Below are 18,066 nucleotides of genomic sequence, written 5' to 3' on the forward strand. Positions count from 1 at the left end.
ACCACCACTATGTCTGGTTGGTCAGCCACCACCATTTTGTCCGTCTGTATCTGGAAGTCCCACAGGATCTTAGCTTGGTCATTCTCCACCACCATAGGGGGCGTCTCCCATTTTGACCTGGGGACTTCCAGGCCATGCTCGGCACAGATGTTTCTGTACACTATGCCGGCCACTTGGTTATGGCGTTCAATGTATGCCCTGCCTGCTAGCATCTTGCAGTCTGCTATTATATGCTGAATTGTTTCAGGGGCATCTTTACACAGCCTGCACCTGGGGTCTTACCTGGTGTGATAGACCCCAGCCTCTATGGATCTTGTGCTCAGAGCTTGTTCCTGTGCTGCCATGATTAGTGCTGTCTGTGCTGTCTTTCAGTCCAGCTTTGTCCAGCCACTGGTAGGACTTCTGGATGTTAGCCACTTCCCATCCTTCCATGATGGTTCCTCTCCTTCCTCCTCTTTCTTGGGTTTTTGCTGCCTGAGGTATTCACTGAGCACGCGGTCGGTTGAGGTAATCTTCCTGATGTATTCGTGGATCTTTGTTGTCTCATCCAAGACTGTGGTACTGACACTCACCAGTCCCCGGCCTCCTTCCTTCCGCTTAGCGTATAATGAACGAACATGTGCAGTAATAGTAGGGTTTACAGACGAGGGTTCCTAAAATCCATCGACACTTGCTTCGTGGAAATTGCAGAATGAAATGTCTGTGTCTGCTCTCAGCTAACTGCTCAGTAGCATGTATCTATAGCCATGACAAAATATGACCTTTAACCTCTGTATAAAAGGCTCTGGGATTTTATGTCTATGTTCTGCAATATTGTGTGGGGTGGAGTCGTAGGAAATGACGTAGGCAGAAGTTGGGGGTATCGCGATGCTACTTGAGAAGAGGAGATTTTTTCTGTGTTAGTTCTGTTACCTCGTAAGCTGTGTTCCTGGTTGCCATCCTTCACGTGATGCTCCGAGTGTTAAGTTCAGAGAGCTGATTTTCGTCGACACCAGTTTAAACAGCCCGGGAGCTCCTACACTCTGTACGACCTATCTGCATGGCTTCGTCAGGAGTCCTGGTGTCAAGGATTTGACGGCCAAGCAGGTGTAAGAAGCAGTAGAGAAAGGACCAGTGTAAAGGCTGAGGCCCGTCCAGGCCGACAAACCGTGACAGTCCTACATAACCTAAAGGGGCCATCAGAACACACTTTTTCACCAGTGAAGGAGAGTCGAGCTAGAGGGAAGGTTAAGAACAAAGCCTACTGTGCCTACTGTGAGAGCACAGAACACTATTTCATCCAATGTGATGATGTAGCCAAGCTCTCCAAAGAGGAAATAAAGGACTGGATACAGGTCAACAAACGATGCTGGCGCTGTGCCCGAACTCATTTAGCTGCTCAGTGCACACTAAAGAAACCCTGCAGCCGCTGCCAGGGTAAACATCTGCTGGCTCTTCACGAGGTAAATGCCAGGACAGAAGGAAACAACGCTGGCATGGCTGCAAAGGAGGAAAGCTGCCTAACCAGTTCGGCTTCGGGCTCACTCTACCTTGATCGCCATGGGGCTGGCAATCGTGTCATGCTGAAGATTGTACCTGTGCTTTTGAGCCATGGAGAGCGGACTCTAGACACCTATGCTATACTTGATGACGGTTCAGAGAGGACCATGCTGCTCCCTGCTGCTGCAAAGACTCTTGGTCTGGCAGGCATCCCGGAGGACCTGCCATTACGAACCGTCCGCCAAGATATTCAGATGCTTCATGGACATACCGTATCCTTCAGCGTCTCTGCTGCTACCAACCCCGGATCCTACTACAAGATTGATGGAGCGTTTACAGCTGATCGTCTCAACTTAGCTCACCATACTTATCCTATCGACCAGCTGAGAAGGAAGTACAAATACCTGCATGGGATCCCGGTCCCTGCCCTGAAGGAAGCCAAGCCTCTGCTTCTCATTGGTTCAGACCAGCCACACCTGATCACCCCCATAGAACCAGTCCGCCTCGGCCCACCTGGAGGCCCAGCAGCAGTCCACACCCGGCTTGGCTGGACCCTTCAAGGGCCAAATCTTTTCATGGGGCGGCAGACCCAGCCTGTCCTATCCCTGTATACATCCGCCCAATCAGACGAGTTGCTCAAACATGTGGAGCGGCTCTGGCAGGTGGACGTGGTGCCTTACCGATCCGAGAAAGAGGTCACTCGGTCGAAACAGGATCAGCAGGCTGTGGCCCTGCTCGAGGCAAGAACAACTCACAGGATGGTCGATGGAGTCTTCAGGTATGCTACACCTCTACTCCGTCACCCACAGATGCCGCCACTGAATGCACCAAAGGAATCAGTCATGCCCATGCTTCAAAGCACAGAAAGGCGCCTGTTAAAGGATCCCAGTCGGGCTGATGCCTACAGGGCAGAAATGCAGAAGCTGATCCAATCAGGAGCCGTGAAGGAAGTTACGTATGAGACTTCGCCCAAGGAGAACTGGTACATACCGCATCATCTTGTCAGTCATAACGGGAAGAATCGCCTGGTGTTTAACTGTTCCCATAAATACCTTGGACAGTCCCTGAACCAGTTCCTGTTGCCTGGCCCTACTCTTGGAGCTTCCCTGCTGGGGGTGCTGGTCAGGTTTCGTGAACACCCCATAGCTGTGAGTGGAGACATCAAGGGGATGTTCCATCAGGTACTGCTCCTCCCTGAAGACCGGCCCCTGTTGAAGTTCCTTTGGCGGGACTTAAAGGTGAATGAACCCCCTAAAATCTTCGAGTGGCAGGTCCTGCCATTTGGGACAACTTCAAGCCCCTGCTGCGCCACCTTCGCCCTGCAGCATCACGTGATGGAGCACACACAGCCTGACGACAGCCTGAGATTCTCCATCGAGAGGTGTTTCTACGTAGACAACTGCCTACAGAGTGTTGGCTCACCGGAAGAAGCGAGAGATCTGGTGGATCGGCTAAGAGAGTTGCTGAAATCAGCTGGCTTCGAGCTACGTCAGTGGGCTTGTAATGATCCAAGTGTCCTGAGCCATTTGCCTCCAGAAGCTAGATCACAGAGTCTGGATCTGTGGCTAGCCGAGGACAAATCCAACCCGCTAGAGACCACGCTCGGGCTCAGCTGGGACTGGAATACCGACTCCTTGGGTTATAAGCACAGGCCCGTGTCCTATGAGGTGCCAACCCTCAGAAACATCTATAGAGTCCTAGCCTCACAGTACGACCCTTTGGGCTATCTGTTACCCTTCACCACTCGGGCCAAGCTCCTTCTCAGGCAGTTATGGGATAAGAAGCATGGTTGGGACGACTCGAATCTTCCCTCCACCCTCCTGCAAGCTTGATCTGACTGGGAGGTGGAGCTTCAGTTTTTACCTCACCTTACCTTCCCACGTACCTATGTTCCTGCCAGTGCTAACTTAAAGGGGGCCATTCGTGAGGTGCACATTTTTGGGGATGCTTCTGAGAAAGCTTATGGAGCGGTGTCCTATATGAGGACTGTAGAACAGGATGGGCAAGTTCACCTCACCTTCATCCTAGCTCGCTCCCGGGTAGCCCCCAAACGAGCTCTCTCTATTCCCCGCCTCGAGCTCTGTGGAGCTTTGCTGGCAGCGCAGCTGGCCAGTACCCTGAATAAGGAACTCACCTCAGCGATTGAAAGAACAGTCCTGTGGTCTGATTCGACCACTGTTCTTACCTGGTTGAGCTCACAGTCCTGCCGCTACAAGGTTTTTGTAGGAGCCAGGGTAGCTGAGATACAGGAGTTGACGGAACACTGTACCTGGCGCTACATAGACTCAGAGAGTAATCCAGCGGATGACCTGACGAGAGGGAAGGCTCTGGCCGAGCTCAAAGTGCCTAATCGGTGGTCGAATGGACCCCCCTTTCTGCTCAACAGTCCTGACACATGGCCAGAGAACCCGAGCTCCGAGCCCAGTAATGACGAACTTGAGCTCCGGAAAACAGTCTTCTGTGGAACCTCTATCACCTCCACACCTACCTGTCAGGATGGAATGGCGTGCAAGACTTGGCAGGAGCTCTTGGATATTACTGTTAAAGAGCTTTGTGGTCAGGGACTCTCGACTGCGCCATCTAGGGCTGAGGACTATCAGAATGCTGAACAGGCCATTCTCCGGCAGGCTCAACAGGAGTCATTTCCTGAGGAGTGCAGATTGCTTTCAGAAAGGAAACCTGTCTCATCCAGAAGCCGCTTGCTTACCCTGGCACCTGAACTGGATACCTCAGTGGGCCTCATCAGAGTAGGGGGTCGGTTGCGACGCCTAGAAGGTGGGCACAACCCTCTGTTCCCAAGATGGCTGACCTTCCAGCTGCTCGGCTTAGACTGTACAAACCAGCCTTTTACTCAACCGGTGTTGACTGTTTCGGGCCTATGTTTGTGAAGGTAGGAAGACGTCATGAGAAACGCTGGGGAATCATTTTCAAGTGTATGACGACGAGGGCGGTACATCTTGATCTCCTAAGTAGCTTAGACGCGGATGCGTTCCTCATGGCCCTGAGGCGATTCATAGCCAGAAGAGGGACACCGGCAGAGTTATGGTCTGACTGTGGGACCAATTTCAAAGGGGGAGAACGAGAACTCAGAGAAGCCTTTGCCAACATGTCAGAGACATTGCAAGGGAGGCTCGCCCGTCATAAGATCAGATTCCAGTTCAACCCCCCGGCAGCCCCACATTTCGGAGGTGTATGGGAGAGGGAAATCCGTTCAGTGAAGACAGCTCTGCGCACCTGTGTGGGTTCCCAACCTCTTCACGAGGAGGTACTCCGTACAGTTCTGCTTGAGGTTGAATTGATCCTTAACGCAAAGCCCTTAGGCTACGTTTCCACCGACGTAGCCGATGTGGACCCTGTGACACCCAATAGTCTCCTCATGGGGCGGCCTGATGGATCACTACCCCAGGTGGTCTACTCTGAGACAGAGAACCTCAGTCGGCGACGTTGGAGGCACTCACAGATTCTTGCTGATCAGTTCTGGGCAAGATTCATCAGGGAATACTTGCCTGGCTTACAGGCAAGGCAGAAGTGGCAGTCAACTCCTCCTGAACTTCTGGAAAAGGCAGTTATTATGGTTGCAGATTCACAGCTGCCTCGAGCCTTGTGGCCAATAGGCCATGTGATTAAGGTTCATCGTAGTGATGATGGACTTGTCCGATCTGCTGATGTGAACGTTAATGGACGTGTTTACACCAGACCAGTTGCTCGGTTGGTAGTTTTACCTGCCGTGCCATCGGAAGACAGCGATACTAAGCAGAATAGCAAGTCGCCTCCCTCAACTGATTAGGGAGCCTTTTTTCGGGGAGCAAATGTGTAACCACATTTGGGGGCGGCTGTATAAAAGGCTCTGGGATTTTATGTCTATGTTCTGCAATATTGTGTGGGGTGGAGTCGTAGGAAATGACGTAGGCAGAAGTTGGGGGTATCACGATGCTACTTGAGAAGAGGAGATTTTTTCTGTGTTAGTTCTGTTACCTCGTAAGCTGTGTTCCTGGTTGCCATCCTTCACGTGATGCTCCGAGTGTTAAGTTCATGACTGGAAGTAAGTTTCCTTAAATATGTTCATTTTCCGATTCTGATGTTGGCCGCGGCTTTAGTTACATTCTACCGCATTGTAGCACCGCATTTTTTCATCTCGTGACTCGAAGCATGTGCCGCCGGCCGCCGCCATTATGTAGTAATTTTATTCGGCCACACGATGGCGCCAAAGTCCTTTGTTTACAGTTAGAGTGGATGTTTCGGCTATGTATGACATTCTCACTGTGTTTAATTGTGTCCTTTCTGTGTTTGGAGCAAGAGATGTAAGATTGGCGTAGTTCAAATTATATATGTCCTGTTATGTGTATATTCAGATGGATGTGTTGGTTTATTTCATGTAATCCTTTATATTTATCTTAGTGAAGCTGTTGCTGTATATATTTATATACTCATGGCAACTTGTTTGTTACTACAGACTGCTGGCAACACTGAGCATCTAGGTGGCAATAAAACAGCTGGCGGTGACAATCCAGCAAAGTGGAAGCCTGTTGTCCTCCTTCCTGTATCCTGACCGATACACCATCTTGTTAGCTGCTGAACCTAAAAGAACTAGCCCTCACCAAGTACTCCTCAACAACCTCTGTTAACCTCTGGCGTATTCATCATGAATAGGGGCAGTGTGAAACCAAATACTGGGCAGTGCCACGTCCAATCATCAGGCAAATTATAGCCCATGTTTCACAGACAGACCAGTTGTCATCGTGGGTTTCGTGACATGAAGTTTAACCTTTCATGCGACACCCTCCCTGTCCCTCAGTTAGAAAACAGACAAGAATCACCCAGAAGCACTTGTGCTTGAGGCGGCATTTCCAGTTGCATCCGTTTGGACTTCACAGATGCTAAATGACATAAAAGCTACCATCGGAGACGCAGAAGAAATAACATTTAATGAGCCTGCTCTTTAGTGTCTAGTTTCTTCTGAATGGCCTCTGGGCCTGTGGAGAGGAACTACATCCCCCGTCTGTAATGAATAACCTGCTAACAATTAGAGACTGCTGCGTAGCACTCCTGTGCTGTCATGCCCCAAAGCCAGAGAGACACTCTCACACTCACTCATTACAGGCTAGCATGTAACAGTCAATCACAGAGCGGAGCTCTTCTTTGCTTCACGTGTAGTATAAGGTACCTTCCCTATCGGCCTCAGGCACAGCTTACCACACTGCTGCTGCTCCTGCTGCTGACACATTTAGACTCTCAAAGCACCCTCATATAAAACAAGACTCACATTCACTTACATCAGTTCCATCTTAAACTCTGTTTTTAACGTAGGACATTAATAATTACTGTATATTACAGTAATTATTTAAACAATTTATAATTAAGTGAATAACTAACACAAGAATAGAGCTTGTGCTGGAAATTCACCCAGGACTCTGTTACATCTGGTGTGCGCTGCCTGCCGAACGGCACCGTAGGACAAAGTGCACCTCTTGATTTTTGTAACGATGACGTTGCTGGCCATATGCAAAGTGACCAGTGTGGTGGGTATATCAAGGTATATCCTTAAGTAAACGCCGTGACTCATTAGCTTGAAAAATCACCGTTAGCAGCATTAACTTGAAGTAATCGTTTAATGTGTGACTTTATCAGTCTCTCACTCTTCTTTCGGATGTTGTTTCAGTTTATTATCATGTGCAGGAATTTATTTGTGCACCGCTCTCTGAAGGTCCCACCACAGCATTTCAGGCAGGTTGAACACTGGACTTTTGGCTGGGCCTTTGCGACACTCTCTTTTTCAGTCATTCTGTTGTAGATCTGCTGCCATGCCTGGATCACTATCCTGTACCATGACCCAATTTTAGTCAAGCTTCAGCTGTCAGACTTCAGAATGCTTTGGTATACAGAGGCATTCATGGTCAGTTCAACAACTGCAAGGTGCCCGGGTCCTGTGGCTGCAAAACGAGCCCAAATAATCACATCTCCACCACCGTGCTCAGCAGCTCCTATAAGGTGTTTGCACTGTGCATTATGACTACCACAAGATGCTGTCACAGCCTTATTTTTTGATGGGAAGTGTCCCTCAGGACAGGCTGACAGAGTAGGTGTTAAATATAGTTGCAGAATTCTCTGTAGAATAAAAGAACTCGGCCTAATGGTAGCAGCTGCATTTTCCACAACTGACAGAAAATCTAGCGAGTGCAGCTTTGATAGAGCTTATATAATGAAACAGAGAGTGCGTGCTGTGTGGGAGTTTTAGATGTAACCTGTAAAACTTACCCCACAAATGTAAACAAACTTTGATGGTGAGCAGGGGAGCGAGAGAGTGAGTGTCGAGGGAAGAGGGCAGAGGATCTGCGAGTTGTGCACATGCCTTTCTTTCTTTTCTTTTTTTTCGGGAGTGCGCTGAGTGACCGGCGCACACACAAGTGTGAGTGAATGTCCGTGGGAGTGAGCCTTTAGTGCATCAAACACTGACGAGCCCGAGCTTGTGTTCTGCTAAGCATCTTTGGAATTTGGCTGCACCGCGACTCTCTCCTCTGTCGGAGACCCGTTGTAAGGGTTTGAAATGTTCCCTCTTCAAACTCGAGCATTTCATTGAAAAGCATACAGGAGGTCTGATTACAAGATCTCAGGAGGGATCGTCCTTGAAGTGCTCTTCTTCAAGGCGTGTTTTGTTTTCTTTGTGACTGCAGTAAAGTGGTAAGGGTATGGTTTTCTAGAGGACACGGAGAAAGGCACATGCAGGGTTTTTTTTTCGTTTAGCAAGATGTGTGAAGTATGTGTTTCCTGACAAATATTTTCTAATTTTGGAAATTGCAATTATGGTGTTGTTTGAAGACAGGACGTGATGGTCAGCTCTGTACAACAAAGTTGACAAGTGGTGCTAGCAAAACATAGCCCCTGTGCATCTCTTGCAAAGAAACACATCAGAAGAATGCGTGTGCATGTGAAAGTGTAAAGCATAAGAAGCATCTGTTATCTTCACAAGGCTTGAATTAAAAAAAAGGTTTAAAAAAAGCTGATCGCTGCTTTAAAGGAAGCATGAATCAAGAGCAGACTACTTTGAATCGGACTATAACTGTTCAAGGCTGGTTGAAGGTGCTGCTTTGATGTGCACGCACGCACGTGTGCGATTTAAGGGGGAGTGTTGCATTTCAGGGCCCTTTGGCTAGTCGGGTCTGGGCTGTAAATCTGGCCTTGTCTCCCAGTTTACTCGGGCCCATAAACTAGAAAGCAATTATGGAAAACAACTGGATGCAAGATTTCTTCCGTCCTTCAAGACTTGTGGTTGCCTGCTGAAAGGATTTTTATCCTCTTATCTACCCAAAAGGAATAGCATTGCCTCGCCCACCCCCTCACCCCGAGCTCGGCTTCCCATCAAGAATCGATTGGGCTCTCGTATATTTGGTAGATAGAAGGCACGTGCCGAGTAAAGTAGTCGGGCTAAAAATACTGAGTCAGACCTTGACCAGTGCCCATTAGGTTTGGCACACTCATGATTTATTCATTTGGTGTCAAACACACACACTCATTTAGGCTCACACACATAGTTCATGTCACTCTCTGACCCAGGTCTCAGATGGACAGCAGCAGAGAAGCAGACTTGTTAACAAAGCGTCTGATATTAGTTATCAGTGATTATCGGGTTTCTTTCCTCAGCCTGAGCTCAGCATGTTATATCGGCTTATTAGGAAGCGGATGTTTTAGTGGAAATTTTGTTTTGTTTTTTAACTTTTCGGGGGGGGGGGGGTAGTATCTCATGAATATAAACATGAGTAGCTTGGTCTGCTCTGATCTGGGCCTGGCTGAGAGCCCCAAATGGAGTGGGCTGGAGCTGCCTTTGCACAGCTCTCTCTGCCCATTTTAACCATTTGCATAATTGCCATAACTGTCGAGGCCAGCAGTGCAAAACACTTGATAAATGTGGATTGTATTAGAAGCGAGAGGAAATGCCGGAGTGCCACTGTGGGTGTCTGTTCTCAAATGTGGTAGAAAGTAAGAATAAAATAAGGATGCGAGTATGTCACGTGCGTGAATCGACAGCTGGAAGGCCCAGTCATCAGCTGGGATGATCCTAGGTCTGATCTCCAATATATTCCTGCCTGGCACGCTGACTTTTTTTTCTAATTTCAAGATTCATTTAAATTGTTAAGCAACACAACATTATAAATGGAAATTGCACATGCAGTTTCTCTTTAATAAGTACAGGCTGTTTCTTCATGCTTGTGCCTGCTAAGTAATGCACATAGTAATGCACATAGTGTTGACTTTGATGGCATTTTGCTGTTGCATAACTGGAAATGTGCTGCTTATTAGCAGTCAGTTCCACTGACTAGTCTTTGCTCATTTTCCCATTATTGCTCTTACTAACGCAGGCTTCAGTAGGAGCAAGAAAACTCTAATTTTACAATGCTTTTAGGGACTCTTGTGAGATTTATGAGTCACCTGCTAAGCAGCATCCTGGGAGAGAAATAATCAAATACCCACACTTCTCTTAGAGAAGCTTACTCTGTCAGGTTCAGTCTCATGCTGGCATACTTTTACCTTAGAGTGTTTTTTGGCAGCTGCGTCTCAAATAGTGACAAATTGCACAAAGAAGGCAAATTTATCACCCCCCTCCACCCAGGCTGTCTGTTAATGTATAATGTAAATAGAACTAGTTGCTGACAAGTAAGTGTGGTCAGGACCGATGCTAAGTATTCGAGATTGGTAGTAAATGGGCTAAAACAAGTAAAAGGTCCCTATATGGCCTCTTTGAAGTCTAACTGTTCTTTAGGTGCCACATCAGTTGGCTGAACATGAAGGGAACCCCCTCCTCCCTCGGGTCCTGTTTATAGTCGGAAAGGCTGCGGCGTACTTGCATGTTTTATGGTCTCGAGAACGTTTTATGGCTGCTGGGGGTGTTTATGCACGGGAAGAGAGAGGGTCAAAAGGGTGAAATCAATAGTGATCCTTAATGAGGTTGCTGAAAAGAAGGAAAGGAGCGGATATGTCGGCAGTGAGAGAGAGGCTGTATGGTGAACACGCTGACAGAGTAATCAGGCCTCTTACTTGGGTATTCTGGTGATTTAACAGCTTGTTTCGTTTTGGCAACAGATAATGCAAATGAGTGTATTTCCAACAGTAAATCTAGTGTCATAAAACAACACACGGTGTGACAGGCTTTCATGAAAGGTAGGAAAATTTGCAAAGAAAATGAGCTGCCACAGGACTTGATTTTCCATAATGTGCATTGTCAACCAAAAAGCACCTCACTCTGCCTTTTTTAAGGAAATGAGTTGTAGTAACCTAGCTGGATCAGAGTTGCATAACAGGCTTACGATGGGACATATGCTGTCCGACCTCAGAGGAAAACAGCATTACCCTGACAGGGTACACGTTTCACATAATCCTGTGGTCTTTTCCCTGTGGGGAAACATAACTCAAGCCTCAGAGATAGAAAGATAACCGTGATAACACGTTTGGGGATTTGCCCGCTTTTGACATCATTTCGGTTTCATTGCTGTTGTCTAACGCGCATTGAGCTCAGCTTTTACGAGTTTGTTTTCTAGTGCGGTGCTGTGCTCGGCTGCAGTGGGAGGCTGCGTTGTTCTAGCTGTGCTGTTGGACAGCTGTCGGTACAGACAAACACAGCTGATGAAACGCGTGTCAGCTCAACCGCGTCCTCAGAGGATTAACATCCACTAACAGTAGTAAGAGGGGCAAGAGGTGGGGTTTATTTCAGCAAAGGAGAAAAGCCAGTGTCAGTCGCTCCAACATTTTGGTCCACAGTGAAAATCTAAAAAAAATACTGGATGTGAATCTTTCCAGTAAAATATGTCAGGACATTATAAATGGATTGGCACATTTATTACAACCCCAATTCCCCCCAATATTGGAACATGGGCAGTTAAAAGATGGAAAAACAAGTGGTACTAAAAAGAAAAAAGCTGGAGGAACACTTTTATAACTAATTAGGTTAACTGGCAGCAGTTCAGTAACATGACTGGGCATAAAAAGAGTATTCACAAGTCTGCACAAAACTGGGTCTACAAATAGTTTATCAAATTCATTATAATGTTCCTCAACATGAAATTGCAAAGACCATGAATATGTCATTATCAACAGTACATGATATCATCGAAATTATATCCACAAGTATAGGTTAAAGCTCTATCAAGAAGAAGCTGTATGTGAATGTGATCCAGAAACACTGCCTTCTTCTCTGGGCCAAAGCTCATTTAAAATAGGAAAAGCAGAAAACTGTTATGTGGTCAGAAGAACCGGAATTTGAAATTGCTTTTGGAAAACATAGATGTCATGACCTCCAGACACAGAGAGGGACCATCCGGTTTGTTATCGCTCTGTTCTAAAGCTTGCATCTCTGATGGTATATGAGTGTATCAGTGCCTGTGTGATTGGCAGTTATAGCTTTAGCTTTTAAGAGAACCATTCAGCATCCCTTTGTTGGAACTGTTGTTATACAGATATTCATGGTTTGGTAAATGGACTGGTTCTTATATTGCGCTTTTCTACTCTTCTGAGCACTCAAAGCGCTTTACACAACTTGTGCCTTCACCCATTTGCACAAGCACATTGGATGCATCAGAGAGCAATTTTAGTATTTTAGGTTAGTATCTTGCCCAAGGATATTTGGCATGCAGACAAGGGGAAGCCAGGAATCAAACCACCAACCTTCCGACCTGCTCTGCCCCCTGAGCTACAGCCACCCCTGCGGTTTCCATTGTATTAATCCAGTGACTCATTCTCTGACCTCTACTTCCTATTTACTCCCAGTGTTTTGGTTTGCATGCATTTGCATCGCAATGCAAAAGATGCCTTGTAAATGCATGCCTTCTACAGTGCTGGTGGTAAACATCAGCCTATTGGCATAACAGTGGAAGCTCGACTTTGCAGCTCTGCAGAGCTGCTACCACAGTCACAGACTCCTTTTCTATAGTTTGACATGTATAAAATTTACCACTAGCAATATTTGTGATCAGTTTATTTACTAAAGAATGACAAAACTCTGACACTCTAGGTCAACAAAGCATTTGAGGCCACAGTGAAAACGCTATGGACAAACATCAAATTAACTAATTCTTTGTTTTTCTCTTTTTTACAGAGCACCTTCTCTCCCCACTGTGACCTGTAATCAATGGCAACCTCGGTCCAGACTCTTCCTTTGACTCGTGGCCCCAGCAAAAACTTCCGCGACCCCTGCCCAGCCCCGCCCCTGTCCCCGCGTTGCGGCATGGGAAGTGTAGGCAGTCTGGTGGAGAGGCCGGATGTTTCTCCGACTAAAGGCAACCGAGCAGTGCCCCAGGTGAGACCGAAACACAGCAACGGGCTCTTGAAGAAAGGCTTCACCCAGAGAGAGCTGCTCAACTACCTCAACATCAACAGGTGGGTTCTGATGAGGAAAAAGTTCCCTCGTAGGAATTCGAAACATCAGGTTTTTGAAGGTGAAAAAGTCTGCAAGGTGGTATAAAAATGATAGAACTTGACCTAAGCAGGCTTACTTTGCTTCCAAACAGAAAAGAGCCTAAAGCGAGCCCGAGCAACGACGGCAAGAAGGATATTATCCCGGGCCTCAGCGCTGTCAGTGCACGGGAGGAGGATAACGTTTATGCTAAGGTTTACCATAAGGATGGCACTGAGGTAGATCTTACAAAGAACTCACTGCCAAGCGCGGGCAAGAACGAAAAGGTGAATATGTTTCTTTAAAGTACTGCGAATAGATCCGTTCAGAAGTTTTATTTCTTGATGTATCAAAGAAACTCAAAGGAGGATATTCTCATTTTCAGCAAGTTTATTACATGGCTGCAAAATACAACTAAAACTTTAAATGTAAGAGTAAAAATGTTAACTTCATGACCAAGGAGACTCAGTAAATATAAGAAAAAACTCAATATTTTGAGTAATTTGAGTAAAACTACCTATAGCATTCTCTACAACGGTCAATACAACAGTCAATATGAGGCGTTCTGCACAGATCTGCACAGATCTGCACAAATGCAGATGAATGACTTCCCATTGTTTCCTTTTTAGAAATGATTTACAGTCAGTGAAATACTTCTAGGGCTGTGGTAAATTGATCCATATCACATTTATACATCACTGGCAGCATGCTGAAATACCCCCATGGCGTTGTCACCTAGCTGTAAACATCTTCCACCTCACTGGCACAGATTGACAACCTGCTCTGAATTTATTGCACCAATCAAATATCACCTTTATTTCCCTGCTTGAATTAATCAACGCTTTAAAAGAGACATCGTGATTCATGTTTCGTAGCCTTGCCACCTCTCGCTACTATCTTGCTTCCTCTCCTTTAGGCACGTTTGAGGTCTTCGGCCTTTAAGCCTGTGACCCCCAAGAATTTTAGCTCAATGCAAAACCTCTACCCGTCTTCCAAATCAGAGGACGTGGATCATGGCCTCTCTAACGGCTTGCACAGAGCGTACGGCCATGTTCCCAAAGCCGTCTCCACCTCGTCTTCTTCTTCCTCACCGTCACGTCACGGAGGACCGACGTCAGCCGGCAACAAGGTGAGCTAACGCTACAACCTTCATCCATCCTGTTATTATTATCTCGTTTACCTTTGTTAATCTTGGCGGAAAGCTGCGAGTTGCGAGCCGGGGGAGCGAGATCATAGGTGCACAACAATTAACTATGCGCGACTTATTATAAAATTCATTTCCATCCATTATTTATGGCTAAAATTAAACTTTTTTCAGCTCATTAATGCTACACTGATGAACAGCTGTATAATTATGACTGTGTAGGCCCTCTCCTCGGTGTGTGGGATGGGCCAGGAAGATGACAACTTGTCAGACTCGGGCCATAACTCCATGAGCAGCCTGCCGCCGTACCGACCTCCCTTCCGCCCACACCTGTCTCACATCAGGTCTGCTGCAGTATTAGTCTTAACTATACTTTGAGCTGAAAAGCAGTGTTGCTATATTTGATTTTTTTTTATGGTTAATGACTGTGTGGGTTGTGATAATAGAAGAGATTTTAATGGCCTTTGTGGATTCTTTTCTTCTTCTTTTTATTTTATTTTATTTTTTTTAAATAGTGCATCTATGGGCCACATCAATACCATCGGCTCCCTGGACCGCACCTCTCTGGGAATGAAGGCTGTGGGGTCAGGGGGCGTGCCTATTGGGGAGATGGCATGTCGAAGCATGGCTACTCTGAGCCGTATTGCTCCATATAGCGCGGAGGCTCCACCTCCTTATGAATGGACGCTCTCCCTGTCTGTGGAGGAGGTGGTGAGTGCTGGGGGGGATGAGTGGTGGGTGTGATTTAAAGATTCCTAAATGCTTCATGCTGTTGTCTTTTCCAGGTGCGGGATCTGGAGGAGCGCCTGGTGGAGAAAGAGCATGAACTCAAGCAAATGAAGAGAAACCTGGATGAGAGCGAGGGCGCCATCGCACAGGTGACTCTAATCATCTTCTTCTTCAGAATCAGTCTACGCACCCGTCTTCATCACCCTTTAACATCTGACCTTTTCATCTCCTCCACCGCATTCAGGTGTTTGAAGGGAAGCAGCGTCTGTGGGAGAAGGAGGTGGAGGAGCTGAAGCGCCTGTATGCTGCTAAACTGCGTCAGGTTTCCCAGCATGCCCAGCGTTCCCAGCGCAGCCTGCAGTTGCAGCTGTTTAAGGTCCAGCAGGAGAAGAACCAGCTGCAAGAGGAGCTCGACGGTATGAGAAAGGAAATGTGCCGGGAGGCTGGAGCAGTGCCCAGGCAAACCAGTCCGACTCTGGAGGAGACACAATGGGAGGTGAGGCCGTGGAAGGCCAGGGCAGTCACAGCTCATGGCAGGGAGAAGCACATAAAAGTAACTACAGGGAAGAGACAAGATATCTGGATTCCTTGTTTGTCCTTTTTGAATCGTGGCGACCCCTAGCCTCCTTCATTTCCCTTTGACTCTCTCCCTCTCAGGTTTGCCAGAAGTCGGGGGAGATCTCCTTGTTGAAGCAGCAGCTGAGGGACTCCCAGGCAGAGGTAACTCAGAAGCTGAGTGAGATCTTCCAGGTGAAGACAGAGCTCAGGGAGACGCGAACAGAGCTGCGCAACAGGGAACGCCAGATAGATGCTTTAAAGCTTGTCCTGCAGGGGACACAGCGTCACAGACGACCTTCTCAGGCCGCACACGAAGACGAAAAAGAAGCTGAAGAGAATCCATCTGCTCGGGCGATAGGTAGAGTTACATCTCTCATGTCTTCATATATTTGGGTTAGTTGCACTTTTGGGCACAGCAGCTGTTTCACACCACAGTGTTTGTAGGCCACAGATGTGTTTTTAAAATTAAACTAAGCGAGTCGTCTCCGACAGATGATTGGCTTATTTTCAGTTCTGACATTTCAATGTGTCAACCCAAAAATCAGGTCGTTTGAGTAACCGGGGCAGGAATTTAAAATCAGACAGTGTTTTTCATCATAGCCCCCCCCCCTCCCATCCCCTGACGGCTCTAGCTGAAGCCATGTGAACCACTTTCTCTGCAGGAGGGTGCGGGGGCCCCACAGAGGAGCGTCTGCGCGCAGAACTGCTGCTGGAGCGACGCCAGAGCGAGGCCCAGGCCATGGCTTTCGAGGAAGAGAGGCACACGTGGCAGATGGAAAAGGACAAGGTCATCCGCTACCAGAAGGAGCTGCAGGCCAGCTACTTAGACATGTACCACCGCAACGAAGCGCTCGAAAGGGAAGCGCAGCAGCTGAGGGCAAGCAGAGAGCAACAAGGTGGAGGAGCAGGCGGAGGAAGCAGAGATGGCACTTTGGAAAAAGAAGCGCCAGAGCTTAGGAAAGAGAGAGCAGGTGACAAACAAGAGGACACACCTTCCCCTGGTCTGCCGTGGATAGAGCGGATCGAATCATCGGAAATTTGACTGTGACCTACTTGTTTGCAATGGAAAGTGTGTCTATGGAAGACCATATCTGCCAGGACAAGGGAAAAAAAATCTAATGAATTGATGTTGCTGTAAAGAATTGTGAGATAACAAGCAAATATTTACTGATGATAATAATAATAATAATAATAAAAACTAAAAGACTTGTGTCAAAATAAAGGATAAATGATTAAAAATTTTGATTTAACAAGTCAAAACTGTAAAATTATTAGTCAGATTTTATACTTTGTGTGTAATCCAATTCTTGACTTGAACCGTAAGTCCAAAAACATGTGATACCAAACATTCAGTCCAAAAACAAGCATCATACGCTATCATACGCTACTCCAAGTGATGACCATAAAAAAGACAAAAATAGGTCAAACTTTAATGTGCTACATTTTTTTAATTATCACATCAAACTTTATATCTATTATCCCAAATTAAGTAAGTGAACCTGGACTTACTGAAGAGTATTTATTTTTAGCATAATTAGCTTTTCTTTGATTTTTTCTTCTTTTCATGGTACAGAAGGACTTCCACAGACTGCTCACCCTTCTTCCATCTCTTCCACTCCACCCTTGTTTAATTAAAACCCTTTTCCTGCTAAAGCTGGACCCCCAACCTCACACAGAGCCAAGTGATATTGAGGTTCCTCTATCCTTGTTGCGTTAACGCTGTAAAAAGAAAAAATACAGCCAAGCACCTAAACGGTCCAACTTAAGACTTCTTGTTATTGATAAACCTGTAAATGAGAAAATTGACATGATGATTGTGACTGCTTTGTGTTGATTTGGGTTGAGCCTGACCGATTATACCAGGGGTCTCCAATCCAAGTCCACGAGGGCCCTGCAGGTTTTAGATGTGTCCTCGATCCATCACAGCTGATTACATGGATAAATTACCTCCTCAACATGTACCGAAGTTCTCCAGAGGTGTGGTAATGAACTAATCATGTGATTCAGGTGTGTTGACCCAGGGTGAGATCTAAAACCTGCAGGGACACTGGGCCTTGTGGACTGGGATTGGGGACCCTTGGATTATACAGTAGTTAACATCTCACAGCCTCTTCAGTGTTTGCAGACTATCTATAAATTCAGGGTTCACCTGGACCTTTGGAGCAAACAGCTTCTTCGGGTTAATTATGAAGAATGGTGCCAAGGCAGAGAAAACGGTGCATAGTAAACTGGAAATACTCACCTTACTTTCTTCAGTTTCCAGACAGATGAGGTTTATATATAAATATGTATTTTGTACATAACTGTAATTTTTATTTGCCATGGTACTTCAAGAGCACTGTCGTCTTAAATATGCATACTTTAACAAAATCAATCGGTAGATGCATTTATGATTGCCATGCTTATATGGTGCGATTTGTTGCACAAACCCAGCACATAACATCAAATGCATGCCCGTAGTGAAAATATGTCCTCTGGTATTGTTATTATTGATATTATAAACATTCAAAAACCAGCTCTCATTTGACCTTTTCCGCATACTGTGATTCACATCTATTTACTGGAAATAAAACTGTACAGTATAAAGATTTGTTTTCTGTTTGTGAATTATTCCTGAAGAAGAGCAAAATCAGCTCAGATCCCTTTTTGTAAATCTGGGCTGCAAAAAAGTGTTACAATAACCCTTTTCTATACAGCGTAGCCCAAACTGAACGGCTAGAAATCACTTGAGAAAATGTTAGAAGGGTGACTGATGGTATTTGCTCAAGGACTTGAC

The 18,066-nt window shown here is 46.4% G+C and overlaps 1 protein-coding gene across 2 annotated transcripts in view; it reads left to right on the plus strand.

Annotated features, from left to right (window-relative positions):
• Positions 1-16,459, plus strand: part of n4bp3 (NEDD4 binding protein 3) — a 34,761-nt gene extending 18,302 nt beyond the window's left edge. For both annotated transcript variants that reach the window (XM_085369568.1, XM_085369576.1), the window contains exons 2-10: positions 12,563-12,843; positions 12,975-13,146; positions 13,776-13,988; positions 14,226-14,347; positions 14,519-14,714; positions 14,789-14,881; positions 14,977-15,228; positions 15,390-15,648; positions 15,953-16,459. In XM_085369568.1, coding sequence (XP_085225694.1) covers positions 12,596-12,843; positions 12,975-13,146; positions 13,776-13,988; positions 14,226-14,347; positions 14,519-14,714; positions 14,789-14,881; positions 14,977-15,228; positions 15,390-15,648; positions 15,953-16,332 — 1,935 coding nt within the window. In that variant the 5' untranslated portion in view covers positions 12,563-12,595 and the 3' untranslated portion in view covers positions 16,333-16,459. The remainder of the gene's footprint in view (positions 1-12,562; positions 12,844-12,974; positions 13,147-13,775; positions 13,989-14,225; positions 14,348-14,518; positions 14,715-14,788; positions 14,882-14,976; positions 15,229-15,389; positions 15,649-15,952) is intronic.
• The last annotated feature ends 1,607 nt before the right edge of the window (positions 16,460-18,066 follow it).

This window comes from Diplotaxodon limnothrissa, linkage group LG2 (assembly GCF_057381915.1).
Source record: "Diplotaxodon limnothrissa isolate DT_005_m linkage group LG2, D_limnothrissa_male_GT1.1, whole genome shotgun sequence".
Lineage (NCBI taxonomy): Eukaryota > Metazoa > Chordata > Actinopteri > Cichliformes > Cichlidae > Diplotaxodon > Diplotaxodon limnothrissa.